This window comes from Astatotilapia calliptera, chromosome 11 (genome assembly GCF_964374335.1).
Source record: "Astatotilapia calliptera chromosome 11, fAstCal68.1, whole genome shotgun sequence".
Lineage (NCBI taxonomy): Eukaryota > Metazoa > Chordata > Actinopteri > Cichliformes > Cichlidae > Astatotilapia > Astatotilapia calliptera.
In genome coordinates, this window is record NC_137432.1 from 6170278 (window position 1) to 6184255 (window position 13978).

Below are 13978 nucleotides of genomic sequence, written 5' to 3' on the forward strand. Positions count from 1 at the left end.
AGATTACTGTTACTTTCCCATAACTAAAACCGTGATTTTTTTTTTGCGAGAGTGTCTCATGACAATGTAAGCGAGTGCAACGTTCGTGGCAACAGCTGTGTGCAGATGAACAATGGATAATATATATGAGTGCGGAAGAGAGTATGAGCGTTTAAAGCATGGAAGTACTGACCTTACTTTGAGTCTGATTCCGTAAAAAGAAAAACATTAGCGTCCGCTGTTTACTGTGTGGGGCAAACATCTGCCTGCTATACAGGTGAAAATAGAGCAACAGGACCGCTGAGTCTTTGATTTTATTTATTTTCTGCTGTGTTTCACTTGAATTTATTTGAAAGACTGAGTGTAAACCCCAAATTTTTTTTATTTTATGTGCTGTAATGTGCAGAAAATAGGTCTAAATGTTAAACAAATTTCTTCCTGTCAGAGAATGTTGCATATAATTAAATTTTTGCTTGATGCATAAAGTTAAAAAATTAAAACTAATAAAACCAAGCTTTAAAAAGAGACTTTTCCATTTGATTACATTTCATATGATGGATTATGCAGAAAAAGTAGAATTGGGCTGAAAGATGTATTGCTTTATTACCTATTCAGGTTGTAAATCGTGTTTTTAAAAAATAACTGAGTAACTAGGTAATTAATTACTTTTGAAAATAAGTAATCAGTAAAGTAACGGGATTACTTTTTGGGGAAGTAATCAGTAATTAGTTACTGATTACTTTTTTCAAGTAACTTGACCAACACTGATCAGGACACAGAACACAATGTGCTGTGAAAAAAAAAAGAAAAGAAAAAAAAGCATGCAAAATTGCACAAAAAAATCTGTGAAATAACAAAGCTGCAAAAGTTGAAATGCGTTATAGCGAGGGACCACTGTAGTGTGTTCTCTTCAGTGGCTGCCCGTTAAATCCAGAATTGAGTTTAAAATCCTTCTCTTCACGTTCAAGTTTTTGAATAATCAGGGCCCATTTCATCTTTAGGAATTCATAATACCTTATCTAGTCATTTCAGAGAGTGAATTATACTCAACAGAGCACTTTACTGTCAGACTGCTGGCTTACTTGTGGTTTCTGGGATAATTAAAAATTGAATAGGAGGCAGAGCCTTCAACTTTCAGTCCTCTGTAAGGTGGAACCAGCTCCCACCTTGGATTTTGGAGACAGACACCCTCTGTTTTTTTCAAGATTAGATTTAAAACCTTCCTTTTTTCAAGGATATAGTTAGCACTGGATCAGGTTACCTTGAATCCTCTCTTAATTATGTTGCTATAGGCCTTGGCTGCTTATTTATCCTGTATTAATAATTACAAATGAATCAAAATTGCTAAACAGTAAATCAAATTTGTTTAATAATTACATGCATTCAGGACTCAAAATAATGGCTGAAAACCTGTGTAGAAATTATATTAACATGACATCAAAATGGATAGTTTTATCTGACATAAAATGAAGTGATAATTCAGGTTGACATAATGTTTTTAAACCATAACTTTTAATTAGGGCCCGAGCACTAAAAGTGCGAAGGTTTGATATGCCCATTGTCAGGAATACGCAGAGCAATACCTAGTGGGAACAGGAAATGTCATGTCTTTCACTTTGATATACTGATTTTCACAGGTTCATGATGGCCACCTCAAAAGCGGTGAATATTAACATCCGTCCCTCATGATGCTTCAGTGAGAAAATTGTGAGTTTAAACTGAACGGCGCACCCTGGTGGCATGGCGGTTCACCGTGAAAGATGAAGTAGCTTTTGAGGGGCTTAGAAAGTTTAAAAAGTCTTGAAATTTTGCCCACACCTCTAATGTCGTGAAGGCTTTCTTGTTATGTGATCATTTCCATGGAATATTGCAAAATGGCTCCACAGTGCCCTCTATAAAATTTTAAAACATCAACCTCTGCTCTGTTTCATCTACGAGTCTGAAACCTGGGAAGCTTATGGAAGGATATCAAGATTTACAAAAAAGTATCTTGGAGCAATATCCCAAATCCAACAGGAAGTCAGCCATTTTAACATTAATGTGTAATTTTGGCGACATTTTCCCTTCTTTTCAGGTCTCGTACTTTGACGAACTCCTCCCAGGGATTTCATCAGATTGACTTGATCTCCAGTGCAGGGAATCTAAAGAGCTTTGTGATGTTAAATTGCAAAGCTTTTTACGTTCAAGGAAACGGGTGGTCACAACGGCATGGGGAGTTTCAATCACTTGCCAAAAAGCAGTAATCTGCTGTCACTAAGAAACACAATGTCCAACCTCTCCCAAACTTCATAGGCATGAGTCGAGAGTCAAGCTCGGAAATATTTGATATGCCATTCGTCAGTAATGGTTAGAGCACCACCTAGTGGGACGACTATACTCATCATTGAACGAGATGAAATTTTAGCTGGTGGTTCTACGCATGAATTCCATCAATGCTACATCAGATCGGACATGATGGGTGTAGGTGTTGGACATGGTTCGATGTGCCAGGGTGCGAGGGCCCACTTAACGCTGCTTGCAGCTTTAATTTTAACTATTTATGTCTTGAGGGTGTCTAATTCTAACAACCCTTAGCCCCACAGATGCCATCTGCAAACCTTTATAGATATACATAGGTCTAAAAAGACCTTTATAGGTAATTTTAGAAACCATTTACTAATATTTTTTGTAAATTGTTGGCCATGACTACAAGGCTACAAAATAATTTTATTTAAATTTTGGCACAGTTTTAGTATTAATACAGGTATTTTATCCATCTTTTTATCTACAGTGTAAATTAGTACTATTGAACATTCAACATTTAATTAATCAGAACTTTGACCTCACATTCCTTTAATTTGTCAACAGATTTTAGGATATAAAGATGTGACATCCCCAACACAGCGGTATATTGACAGCAAGGTAATACGAACACAAACAGAGGGGGAGTGGTTATCCTTTGATGTTACAGAGGCAGTTAGTGAATGGCTAAACCACAGAGGTGAGTACATTCTGTCCCATCAGTATTGCCTTTTCCCAATTGTTTATGCTTTGTGTTAAATAACTTCTCATTACTTTTGTTTTTCCATAGACCGAAACAGTGGATTCAAGATCAGCCTGCACTGCCCATGCTGCACTTTTGTACCATCAAATAACTACATCATTCCTAATAAGAGTGAGGAGCTGGAGGCACGATTTGCAGGTTATTTGAAAAATGTTGCCTCAAGGCACTTTTATGTTGTAAGGTAGGGCTGCCACAAACGATTATTTTGATAGTCGACTAGTCACCGATTATTTTTGCGATTAGTCGACTAATCAGATCATCATCCATTGGACGTAAAACTACAGCTTATTGCACCAGCAGCATCTGCTCTTATATAACTATCATTAGCTTACAGCTTTAAGTGTTTAAGGTCTGTGCTAACTAAAAATAAAGACAAGATGATAGTTTATTAAATTTTAATGAAATTTGCAGATTGTTTCGGTGAAGTTTAATAAACTCCTTGCTATCTAAAATATAACAGGACACTGGAGTATATTCTGGAGCATCTCACACTTCTGATAATCAGTTGTCTGCTTGACGTTTATTCAGCTGTGTAAAAACTATAACTTTAATCTCAGACAAACTGATTTACTCAGGAACAAATAAAATACAAAAAAAAAAAAAAAAAAGCCAAACAATAACATTTTAAGTTATCTAAGGGACTCATATATATTTAACCTGAGGAGTGAAAGACGGCGGTGGGTTTGAAAACGATTTGCGGGGAGTCCGGTGTTCTCACGGCGCTAGTGAGCCTAGCCCCCCGGCTCGCTAACGAGCTAGTGGGTAACAGATGTCTCCGAAAACGTCAGAGCGCTTTTGAAAATATGTGGTGTCTTGATAAACTGAGCAGATATTTGAGGTTTACACAGCTACATTCTCGCCTGAAAATATGTTAAAGGTTTATTTTGTGACCCAGAAAGAATAATAAGAGTAAAGTTAAAACTAACTAGCTGCCGCCATTGTTGGAAACTGCGCTGGGCCGCGCTATGAATTCTGGGACACAGCTGCTTCTTCTTCTTCTTCTTCTTCGGGGTTTAACGGTAGCTGACATCCTTGTACATGCAATGCTGCCATCTTCTGTTTCAGTCCGTTATTACACTCTTAAATCCTGCCACTTATTCCTGCGTCTTTTGTGATCTTACAAAGCTTCAAACGACGCGTCGACTATTAAATCAGTCGTCGACGATTTTGATAGTCGACGTAATCGTGACTAGTCGACAAATCGTGGCAGCCCTATTGTAAGGTAGACCCTATAATAATAGTTCACACTAGAAAGCTGTTGTGGTTTGGCCCCCCAGTACAGCTTAGAATTAATCACCATCTACAACCCAGTCAGACCTCTCACATCATCAGGTTTAGATTTTTTAAATGATCCTAGAATCCGATCTCAGTCTGCTGAGGGTTATTTCAGTTACTGTTGTCCTGTTCTTTGGAACAAGCTGCCTGCTGACGTGAGATCAATTACATCTGTGCGTACATTCAATAACAGATTCAAAATCTTTTTATTCACACACATTAATTAATAGGTGTTGTCATTTTCTTTTGTGCTATTTAGCCATTTTCACTGTGTCAAGGCATTGCAAATCTATGCAGGTTTTGTGTTCTGTGTTAAGTAGAGTACATGCAGTCATTATTTCTGTCTGACCCCCTCTCCCTTTAACAGAAATTTCACCTTTCTATAAGCACTGGAGCTATGCTGATAATTTTACTCTGAATACTTTGATAATGTTTTTTTTGTAATGAACTTTTCTGTCATTACCAGCCCTTGCAGTGCTGCTTATTAATCTCTTATGTTTTCAGGTATCGACGACAACCTAATCCGTGGTCGTGACCTAAAGGTTTTTAGGAAGTGGCAGCACAGTGTTCGGGGTCCACATCTTCTCCTCATGTTGCTACCTTCATACCGCCTGGAGTCCCAGTCCCAACATAAGAACCATCGATCCAAGAGAGCTCTTGATGCTGCCTACTGCTCCAAGTACTTGTCTGAAAACCAAATTGCCAAATGCAAAGCAATAACAATGTCCCTATCTGTTGTGGAGATTTTCAGAAATGAGTCATCAAGTAAAAAGGGGCCAAGCAACACTAATAGCACTAGGCACTGCACAGAATTGGTTGTCATTAGGTACAAAGATATAGAATAACTGTTAACACTCTGACTTCTTGGCTAGAGCCCATAGTGATGTTAAAGGTGAGTGCGTGTTTTAACCCACAGCCCATCAACCACAGCCTAAACTTCAACAAGTAACAAAAGGCACTGATCATGTTCATGTTTCTAAAGTAGAATCACCGTGGTGATTGGTTTCAGTCTCTTTGTGCTTGTTTTCATCTTTGCTTTGAGTTCATAAGTGTAAAAGGAAAAATATTATGTGTATCCTCATTAGGATAGGGTTTTGTGTTGATGTGTTGGATTGTGCTCAGGTTTATATTGTTAACTGGTAATTATGTGACAATGCATTAATGTAACTATAGTGTAACAAATGAGTTTCATTGTTACTTTTGAGTGATGACCCCTACGCAAGCTATATTTTTCTTACCACTGTGCAATACTTCATAATGCCATGCAGTCCCTATTTTCAATAAGGAAACATCTTTACCTCCAGGTGAAGGGGAAAAAGTAGCAACAGTGTTGTAAGAAAAAAAGTCTGTACCAGTTCAAGTCCAGCTGAAGAAACTGGAACAATTTTGTTAAACGAAGAAGCCAGGAAGAGCACAGCTTTCCAAAGTTTTTTCCAACAGAATGCTGACAATTTGAAAACAAACAAACAAACAAACAAATAAAACAAGATTCTGGATATAGCTTTCCTTTTCTTCGTGAACTACGCTTGATGTACCCTTTCCTGGTGAATTAAAATGAAAAACTGTGCATTGGTTCAGTTCCCACAGTCCCTCTCTCTGGACAGCCAATGGGGCATACATACTAAGGCACTGATGCTTGGCAGCATGCAGAGAGTGTCAACAAGTTGACCACTAACTGGTATTGCAAACTGCTTTCAAAACAGGCTGAAAGCAGAAGTGAAAGGCAACACCCTGGACAACTTGTTGGCTGATCTGTTTAACTATGTATATTTATCTTTTCTGGTTCAGTGGTTGCCCACAATAAGTAAAGAATCTAATCTGAGCGCATCTTCACCTATCTTCATCTCTCCATCTGTGACTTTTTATAGACTGCACACACTAGTGACGAGAGGATTCCCACAGCTCTGTTATTCACTTTTCCACTTTATGTCTTTACAGAAATGTTCAGGATAACTGCTGCTTACGATCGCTCTACATTGATTTTAAGAGGGACCTGGGCTGGAGGTGGATCCATGAGCCCAAAGGCTATGAGGCCAACTTTTGTGCAGGGGCCTGTCCATATCTGTGGAGTGCAGACACCCAGCATTCCAAGGTACTGAATGAGGAAGTTTGAAAGGCTACACAGTAAACGTAAACATGAATGCAGTCGCACTGCACTGTAAATCAGATTTTATTTTATGATATGGTTCTAATATGTATATTCCAGGTGTTAGGTCTGTATAACACCATCAACCCTGCAGCATCGGCATCCCCCTGCTGTGTCTCCCAAGACCTGGAGCCTCTCACTATCCTGTACTACATCGGCAAGACCCCCAAAATAGAACAGCTCTCAAATATGAAGGTCAAGTCCTGCAAGTGCAGCTAGAGGTCCTTAGAAAATACATACTCTTCTTTCATCCAGAGTGGAGTGAGTTAACGTACCGTCAAAGTGCCGCTGCACTCATTTACTAGCAATCCTACAGCAGTCGTTTCACACAGGCATGGCCAGGAATGGTGTATTAGAGAATAAAAGGAACAAGTCAATGTGAGTTCAATGCATATTCAACATACAGGACCAGAGCAGTTATAATACCAAAAACTTTAGTTCGATGCACTGTATGGACAAAAATGTTGGGCCTTCATGTAAATTCATGTGTGTTCAGTCTTGTTCCTGCAGGTGTTAATAAACATTCACCTAGCCATGAAGTCTGCCTTTAAAAGATCTGTAAAAGAATTGGTCATTCTAAAGAGCTCATTGACTGAGTATGGTACTATAATAAGATTTAAAGATTGCAACGAGTCATTTTGTTAAATTTTATTTGTCATAGATATGAAGTGATCAACTGTAAGCAGTTTTATCGCAAAGCGAAACAGCAACTCATCCAGGAAGTGAAAGACCGTGTAAAGTTACAACGGAGTTCTGAAGCATGTTGTACATAAAAGTCGCTAACGCTCTGTTGATTCAATAACTACAGAGTTAATTTATTATTTATACCAGAACTGCATACCAGAGCTGTCAGAAGCTTCATGTATAGGTAACCCATTACTTTTGTTCATATAGGAAGAATTGTATTTCTGTATTGACACAGGTTTGCAAGTAAAATGAGCTTGTGTGCTGTTCTCCTAATAAATGGTCAAAGAAGAATAATAGTTCTTAATAATATTTCTTAGTAAGGGTAATTTACACCATGAAGGCCTGCTCTCAAAAACTGATATAGATAAATCCAGCTACACAAACACTTAAAAGTTTTTTAGAAAATGTTTAGTGCCATCTTGTGTCAGTACAGAACATGTCACCTCGTTGGTTTGTTGGTTGCTGTTAACAGACTTGCACTGAACCAACCAACTCAGGTGAAAATAAGGACACTAAAACTAACCCTAACCCTTTTCTACTCTCCCGGAATACTCAAAGCGCTCTATACAACACGCCACATTGCATATTTGGCATGCAGACTGGGATCAAACCACCGACCTTCCGATCAGTAGATGCTCTACCTCCTGAGCTATAGCCACCCTACAGAGTAGGCAGCACAAAAGTGAACCCTTTAAATGAAATTTTAGTTTTAGCCTCCTCATATTCCACTGAGTTACTAGTTTGCTGAAATAAACGGAAGTCAAACAAACCAACCAACTCGGTGATGTAGCATTCTGTATCACAAGATGGTGCTAAACATGTTTAAAACAAGCACAAGTATCTTAAATCCAGCTACAAGGAGTGTTAAATCCATATCAGTTTTTGAGAGCAGGGCTCCATGGTGTAAATTAGCCTTTGTCCACTTTAATCCATCAGAAAAATAAATAATGAATAATTCACATAGTTTTTTTTTCCCCTCACCAATATGCAATACTGAAATATTTTCCTCAATAACAAAATTATCAAGTCTAGTATTTACAGTTAATTTTATTATTGAGTCTTCGTCATTGACTTTTTAGGAGTCTTGTTAAAATCCAGTGGCGTTTTAGATCATAACAAACTTTCCACCAGTTATATTTTTGGTTCACTACATGAGGCTAGAGATTTGCTTGTTTGTTTGTTTTTTAAATCATACACTTGCAGAGTTCTGAATTTAAAAAAACTGAAAAGTACTGTCATCTCCAATATCTTTTTGAAATGTTGTGGCGCTAAAGTGGCACACATTCAAAAAATCCAGGCCGATATAGTATTCAGTACCAAGTTATGTGAGAATACAGCAAACACTGGAAATGTAAGTGATATGTGTATATATGTGAAATAAGTCCTTGAAAAAACAGATCTACTCAGACCTACCTAACACTTTGCTTTCAACCACTTCGCCCTTCAGCAGATATCAAAGGCACAATATCACATTCTTATACATCATTATTTATTTTATTCCTTAAGAATTATTCTTTATTTTTGCATTTTCTGATTCTGTACAGTAAAACATTGCAGTAAGATGTCCTGCAACCTTGCAGTGTTGACATATATTATCTACTCCATTTTGTAGTTTATATAATACACACGCACAACTTTTATTAAGCCGCCATAAGAGAGAATAAGATGTTGCATTAGAATTGTAAAGGCTATTTTGATTTATTATGGCAATAGTATTAATTTTATAGCTTCCCATTTATATTATAAAACACTTTTTTAAGGGGTAAGAAAAACAGTGTTGTATGTAATAACTTTTAATTGCTAAATTGGCATACTTTGTTAACAGTTTTAAGCAGTAATGGAGCAATAGTCTCCTTCCAGAATTTCTTATGAAAATTATTAGTTTTGTTTGTTTGGATGAACTGGCAACTGGCCCTTTTAAATAGCCCAGTGTAACAGATGCCATAACACGTTTAAGTAAAAAGCTTAGATTCTGAATCATTACAACCCCGAGTCTGCTGTCTGTGTTGTTTAAAAACGAAAATACATGTTTATTTATGATGTTCAGATTTCTGAAACAGAAAATTCTGTAAATGTGTAATGGCAATGAATAAAATGTGTTTTCATCATTAACAGGTTACTTGCTGAAATTAGTTTACAATGTGAGGTCACATCCTATGTATAATTGTGACAGTAATACTGTACGGTATTAGTGACAATAATACATACAGTAAAACTGTTGACAACAGAAATATTTCTGACTTTATGAATAACAACAATACTACTACTAATAATAATAGTAATATTTTTTAAATTATTATCATTAGTATTATTATTATTATTATTATTATCATAGCAATTTTAAAGATATAATTCTTTGCGTCAGTTCAGCAGTGTGTGAATGGGTGAATGGCTGAATGTGTAAAGCGCTTTGGGGTCCTTAGGGACTAGTAAAGTGCTATACAAATACAGGCCATTTACCATTTACCATTCAGCAATTTGAGGTAGGTTGGGATAGAGAGAATATAAAACATGGATATTAATGAAATAAAATCAAATTCAAACAATCTTATTGAGCTGAGTACTGCACTTCAATGGAATGGAAAAATGGAAACAAATGTGAAAAAAAGGCCTGCTGCTCAGCTCAATGAAATATCCAGTTATTAGTGCTTAAAATTAAAATTAAATTAAGATTGTTGAAATATGCAACCCTAAGCTCCACCACATTTTATATTATAATGGGGAAAACTAAAGATTATCCAGAGGCCATCCAATTCATTTTCATTTACATAGCACCAAATAACAACAATAGTCTGCTGGTGGTGCTTTACATTGAGGGTTACCATGGTAAATGATTCTTATATAGCGCTTTTCTGCTCTCCCGGAGTACTCAAAGCAATCAATACAACATACCACTTTCACCCAAGTTCCTTGTACCATGTAAGGTACAAGGTACAAGGAACTTCCTGTTTTTCAGTCTGGCTGAGCACTTAGTTTATGAGTCAAAAGCGGCCTTGCTTTACAAACCTTCATTATTAAAGTACATAAAACAATATAATAAACAAAATAAGCACTAAGGATATATTAATTACATGACACTACATGTTAAAGAAAAAGCTGCTGTGACAAAGAAAAGAATCTGTCAAGCACAACTCTTTGGAATTTAAATTGTAAGAAATAAATGTGTAAAATTACACAAGAAGTTCTGGTAGCTCGTTGCCCAGACTGTCCATTTTGTTGTTTTAGTTTGGGTTTTTTTTAACTGTAGTCATAAAAAATAGAATTATATAGCAGAAAGTGGGAAAAAAACTTTTCTTTTTTTCACAAAGTAAGAGAGGTTTTATTAGAGACATAGCTAAAAGGTTTTGCAAAATTTTGCATAAATTGTGATTTTCTTTTGGTATTGAATAGCAGAAATTAGGCTTTGCCAGATGTAATTTTTTGGGGGGAGGAAAAAAAAGCGGTATACAGCGGCCGACAGCGCTGTATACAACGCTAGACTGGTGTCTAATAAGCAAGTAAATAAGGCAGAAAATAGAGAAACGCACTGAGAGATAGAGCTGTGCGATTTTATTATCTGCATACTTACCGTGAACCCTTTACATTGTTCTTCATTTTGTCAGTAGTAATATAGGTGCTCTTGTTTAGCAGGCAAAAAAAGAGCACCTATATTACTTCTTTTGCCATTGTTCTATTATGTATTTTTGTTCTATTGTTAAGTGTCCTTGGGTGTCTTAAAAGGCACTTTATAAATAAATAAATATGTCTGTGAAGGTTCTCAGTCATCCGGGTCATCGTAGTCTAAGGAGTTTGGAAAGAAAAGCGTCTGGACTTCTTTAAGTTGCTTGAACACGTTTCACCTCTCATCCGAGAAGCTTCTTCAGTTCTAATGGTCAAATGGTGGAGAGTCCCAGATTTAGGACACCCAGTGGGAGACAAGAGGGACAAAGGGAAGGTGCACCGTGGTCCTAAACACAACAGATTACCACACAAAGATTACTACTCTCCTCAGTGACAACAATACCTACGAAGCCTTAAAGCGAGACCCCACAAGCAGCTACAAAAAGAAAGTTATAGCTTGCCTTCAAGACCTTGAAAGGGACAAAATCATTGACCGCCTTACATATCACCGCCTTTACCCAGGGGATGCCATACCCTGCATTTACGGACTTCCTAAGATCCACAAAGAAGGTGTCCCACTCAGACCCATTGTAGGTGGCATAAACTCAGCCACTTACAACATCTCGAAACACCTTGCTACCATCCTAGCACCTCTTATGGGGAACACCCCACATCACATCAAGAACTCCACCGACTTCATCGACAAGGTCTAGAAACTTACCCTGGACCCAGATGAAACCATGGTGTCCTTTGATGTAGTCTCCCTCTTCACTTGCATACCCACCACGGAGGCCGTGGAGACTGTCAGAAAACGACAACAAGAAGACAGCTCCTTGGAGGACAGGACCAACTTCACACCCGATCAGATTTGCACACTGTTACCCTCTGCCTCACCACTACATATTTCAAATACAACAAGGGTTTCTACAGACAAAAACAAGGCTGCGCCATGGGCTCCCCGTGTCACCTATTGTAGCCAACCTTTACATGGAGGAAGTGGAAAGGAAGGCTCTTGGCTCTTTCAAAGGAAGAGTAACCAGCCACTGGTACAGATATGTAGACGACACCTGGGTCAAAATCAAAACACAAGAAGTGGAATCCTTCACTGCGCACATTAACGCTGTGGATAAAAACATCAAGTTCACCAGGGAAGACACAAAGGACGACTGTTTGCCTTTCCTGGACTGCGCTGTGCACATCGAAGAGAATGGCAACCTCAACATTGAAGTTTACCGGAAGCCCACACACATGGACCAGTACCTCCTCTTTGACTCCCATCACCCTCTGGAACTCAAACTTGGAGTAATTAGGACCCTACACCACCGGGCAGAACATGTTCCCTCTGAGCCTGAAGGGAAAAAGAAGGAACACACACATATAAAGGAAGCACTTAAAACATGCGGCTATCCTAATTGGGCGTTTATAAAGTCAGCAAAGAGGCACAGAAAAGAAGATCAGACACCAGCGAGGGAGGATAAGAAAGACAGACGCAACAACATTGTCATCCCCTATGTAGCCGGTGTATCAGAGAAACTCAGGAGGGTTCTCTCCAAGCATGACATCCCAGTGTATTTCAGACCCAGCAACACGCTCAGACAGAAACTGGTTCACCCGAAAGACAAAACGCCAAAACACAGACTTAACAATGTGGCGTATGCTGTACAGTGCAGCGAGGAATGCCCAGACCTCTACATCGGAGAGACCAAACAGCCACTTCACAAGCGCATGGCACAACATAGAAGAGCCACCTCCACGGGACAAGACTCAGCTGTCCATCTGGATCTAAAGGACAAAGGTCACTCTTTCGAGGATGCCAATGTTCACAATTTGGACAGAGAGGACAGATGGTTTGAAAGAGGAGTGAAAGAAGCCATCTATGTCCACTGTGAGCGACCATCTTTGAACAGAGGCGGTGGTTTATGACACCAACTGTCTGCCATCTATAATCCAGTTTTGAGATCCCTTCCCAGACGCCTTAAGGCCCACTCACATCCTGGGTCATCTGACCTCAGGAAATCACATGATAGGGTGGGGCCAGGTTTCACAATGAGCTCACCCGAAACCCTGGCTGATTGTGACCCACACCCACTTTCGCACCTTGGCTCATGTGATTAGGTAGAGGATCACCAGCGTGTCCTAAATCTGGGACTCTCCACCATTTGACTCTTAGAACTGAAGAAGCTTCTCAGATGAGAGGTGAAACATCTTCAAGCAACTTAAAGAAGTCCAGACGCTTTTCTTTCCAAGCTCCTTAGACTACGATGACCTGGAGAATCTTCACAGACATTTAGACATGCTCAGTGTTTTATGAAAAGCCACGATAGCAGAACAGGTACTTACTAAAAAAGCTATGCATGCTTTACGCTATGTTGTGATTAATACAAAATGTAAATAACTGAGTTTAGATATCTGAGGGGTTATTTAAAAAATTATTAGTTCTCTTTATGCATTTTATAGTGAGCTTAGAGCATACCACCCTGAGCACACCCAATTTTGTCTGATCTCAAACGGAAAGCAGACAGTCAATCTTCAAGCTGGCAGGAGTTAAACATACTTAAAAACACATCACTTGACTGTCTTAGGTAATTATAGGCCAATCTCTAACCTTCCTTTTCCTTCCAAATTTGTCAGACAAGGAGACTTCTTTCATGTCTCTTAGGAGAGAGAGTATTGACAAGAGTATTGACAATTTAGTGATCGTAGATCAAACATAAATTTGATTTAACTTACTTATTGTTTCTCACATTATTGTGGGTGAAGTTTGGCCCACTCATCTTTATGATGTTGCTTCAGTTCAGATCAGTTGAGGTTTGCTGGCATTTAATTCGGCTCTCTCCTGACACAGCATTTCAGTCAGGTTGAGGTTTGACTGGGCTACTGTAACACATTGATTCTTTTCGTTTTCAGTCATTCTGTTGTAGATTTATTGATGTGCTTGGGTTGTTTTCCTGATGTATGACACAGTTTTAGTCTGTGAAACAGATGGTGTTACATTTGACTCTACATTACTGTGGTATACAAAGGAGTTGGTTGACAGAATGGCTGTACAGATCCTGTGGGGGCAAAACAAGCCCAACAAGCTGTGTTAATGTGTCATATTCTTTTTAAAGAGAACAGGCTTTCTCCTGGTAACCCATTGAATAAACCATAAAATATAATTAAGAGATGTAGGTCCTGGGTTTTTTGCTTTTTCTCTGATCGTTTTTCTCTGTCTTGAATCCTTTTCACTTGTGAGTAATCTATCTTGA

General features: G+C 38.4%; 1 protein-coding gene across 1 annotated transcript in view; it reads left to right on the forward strand.

Annotated features, from left to right (window-relative positions):
• The window catches only part of tgfb2 (transforming growth factor, beta 2), a 48387-nt gene extending 39145 nt beyond the window's left edge, over positions 1-9242 (forward strand). Inside the window, exons 3-7 of the mRNA XM_026184189.2 lie at positions 2827-2959; positions 3050-3160; positions 4802-4976; positions 6236-6389; positions 6504-9242. Coding sequence (XP_026039974.1) covers positions 2827-2959; positions 3050-3160; positions 4802-4976; positions 6236-6389; positions 6504-6662 — 732 coding nt within the window. The 3' untranslated portion in view covers positions 6663-9242. The remainder of the gene's footprint in view (positions 1-2826; positions 2960-3049; positions 3161-4801; positions 4977-6235; positions 6390-6503) is intronic.
• The last annotated feature ends 4736 nt before the right edge of the window (positions 9243-13978 follow it).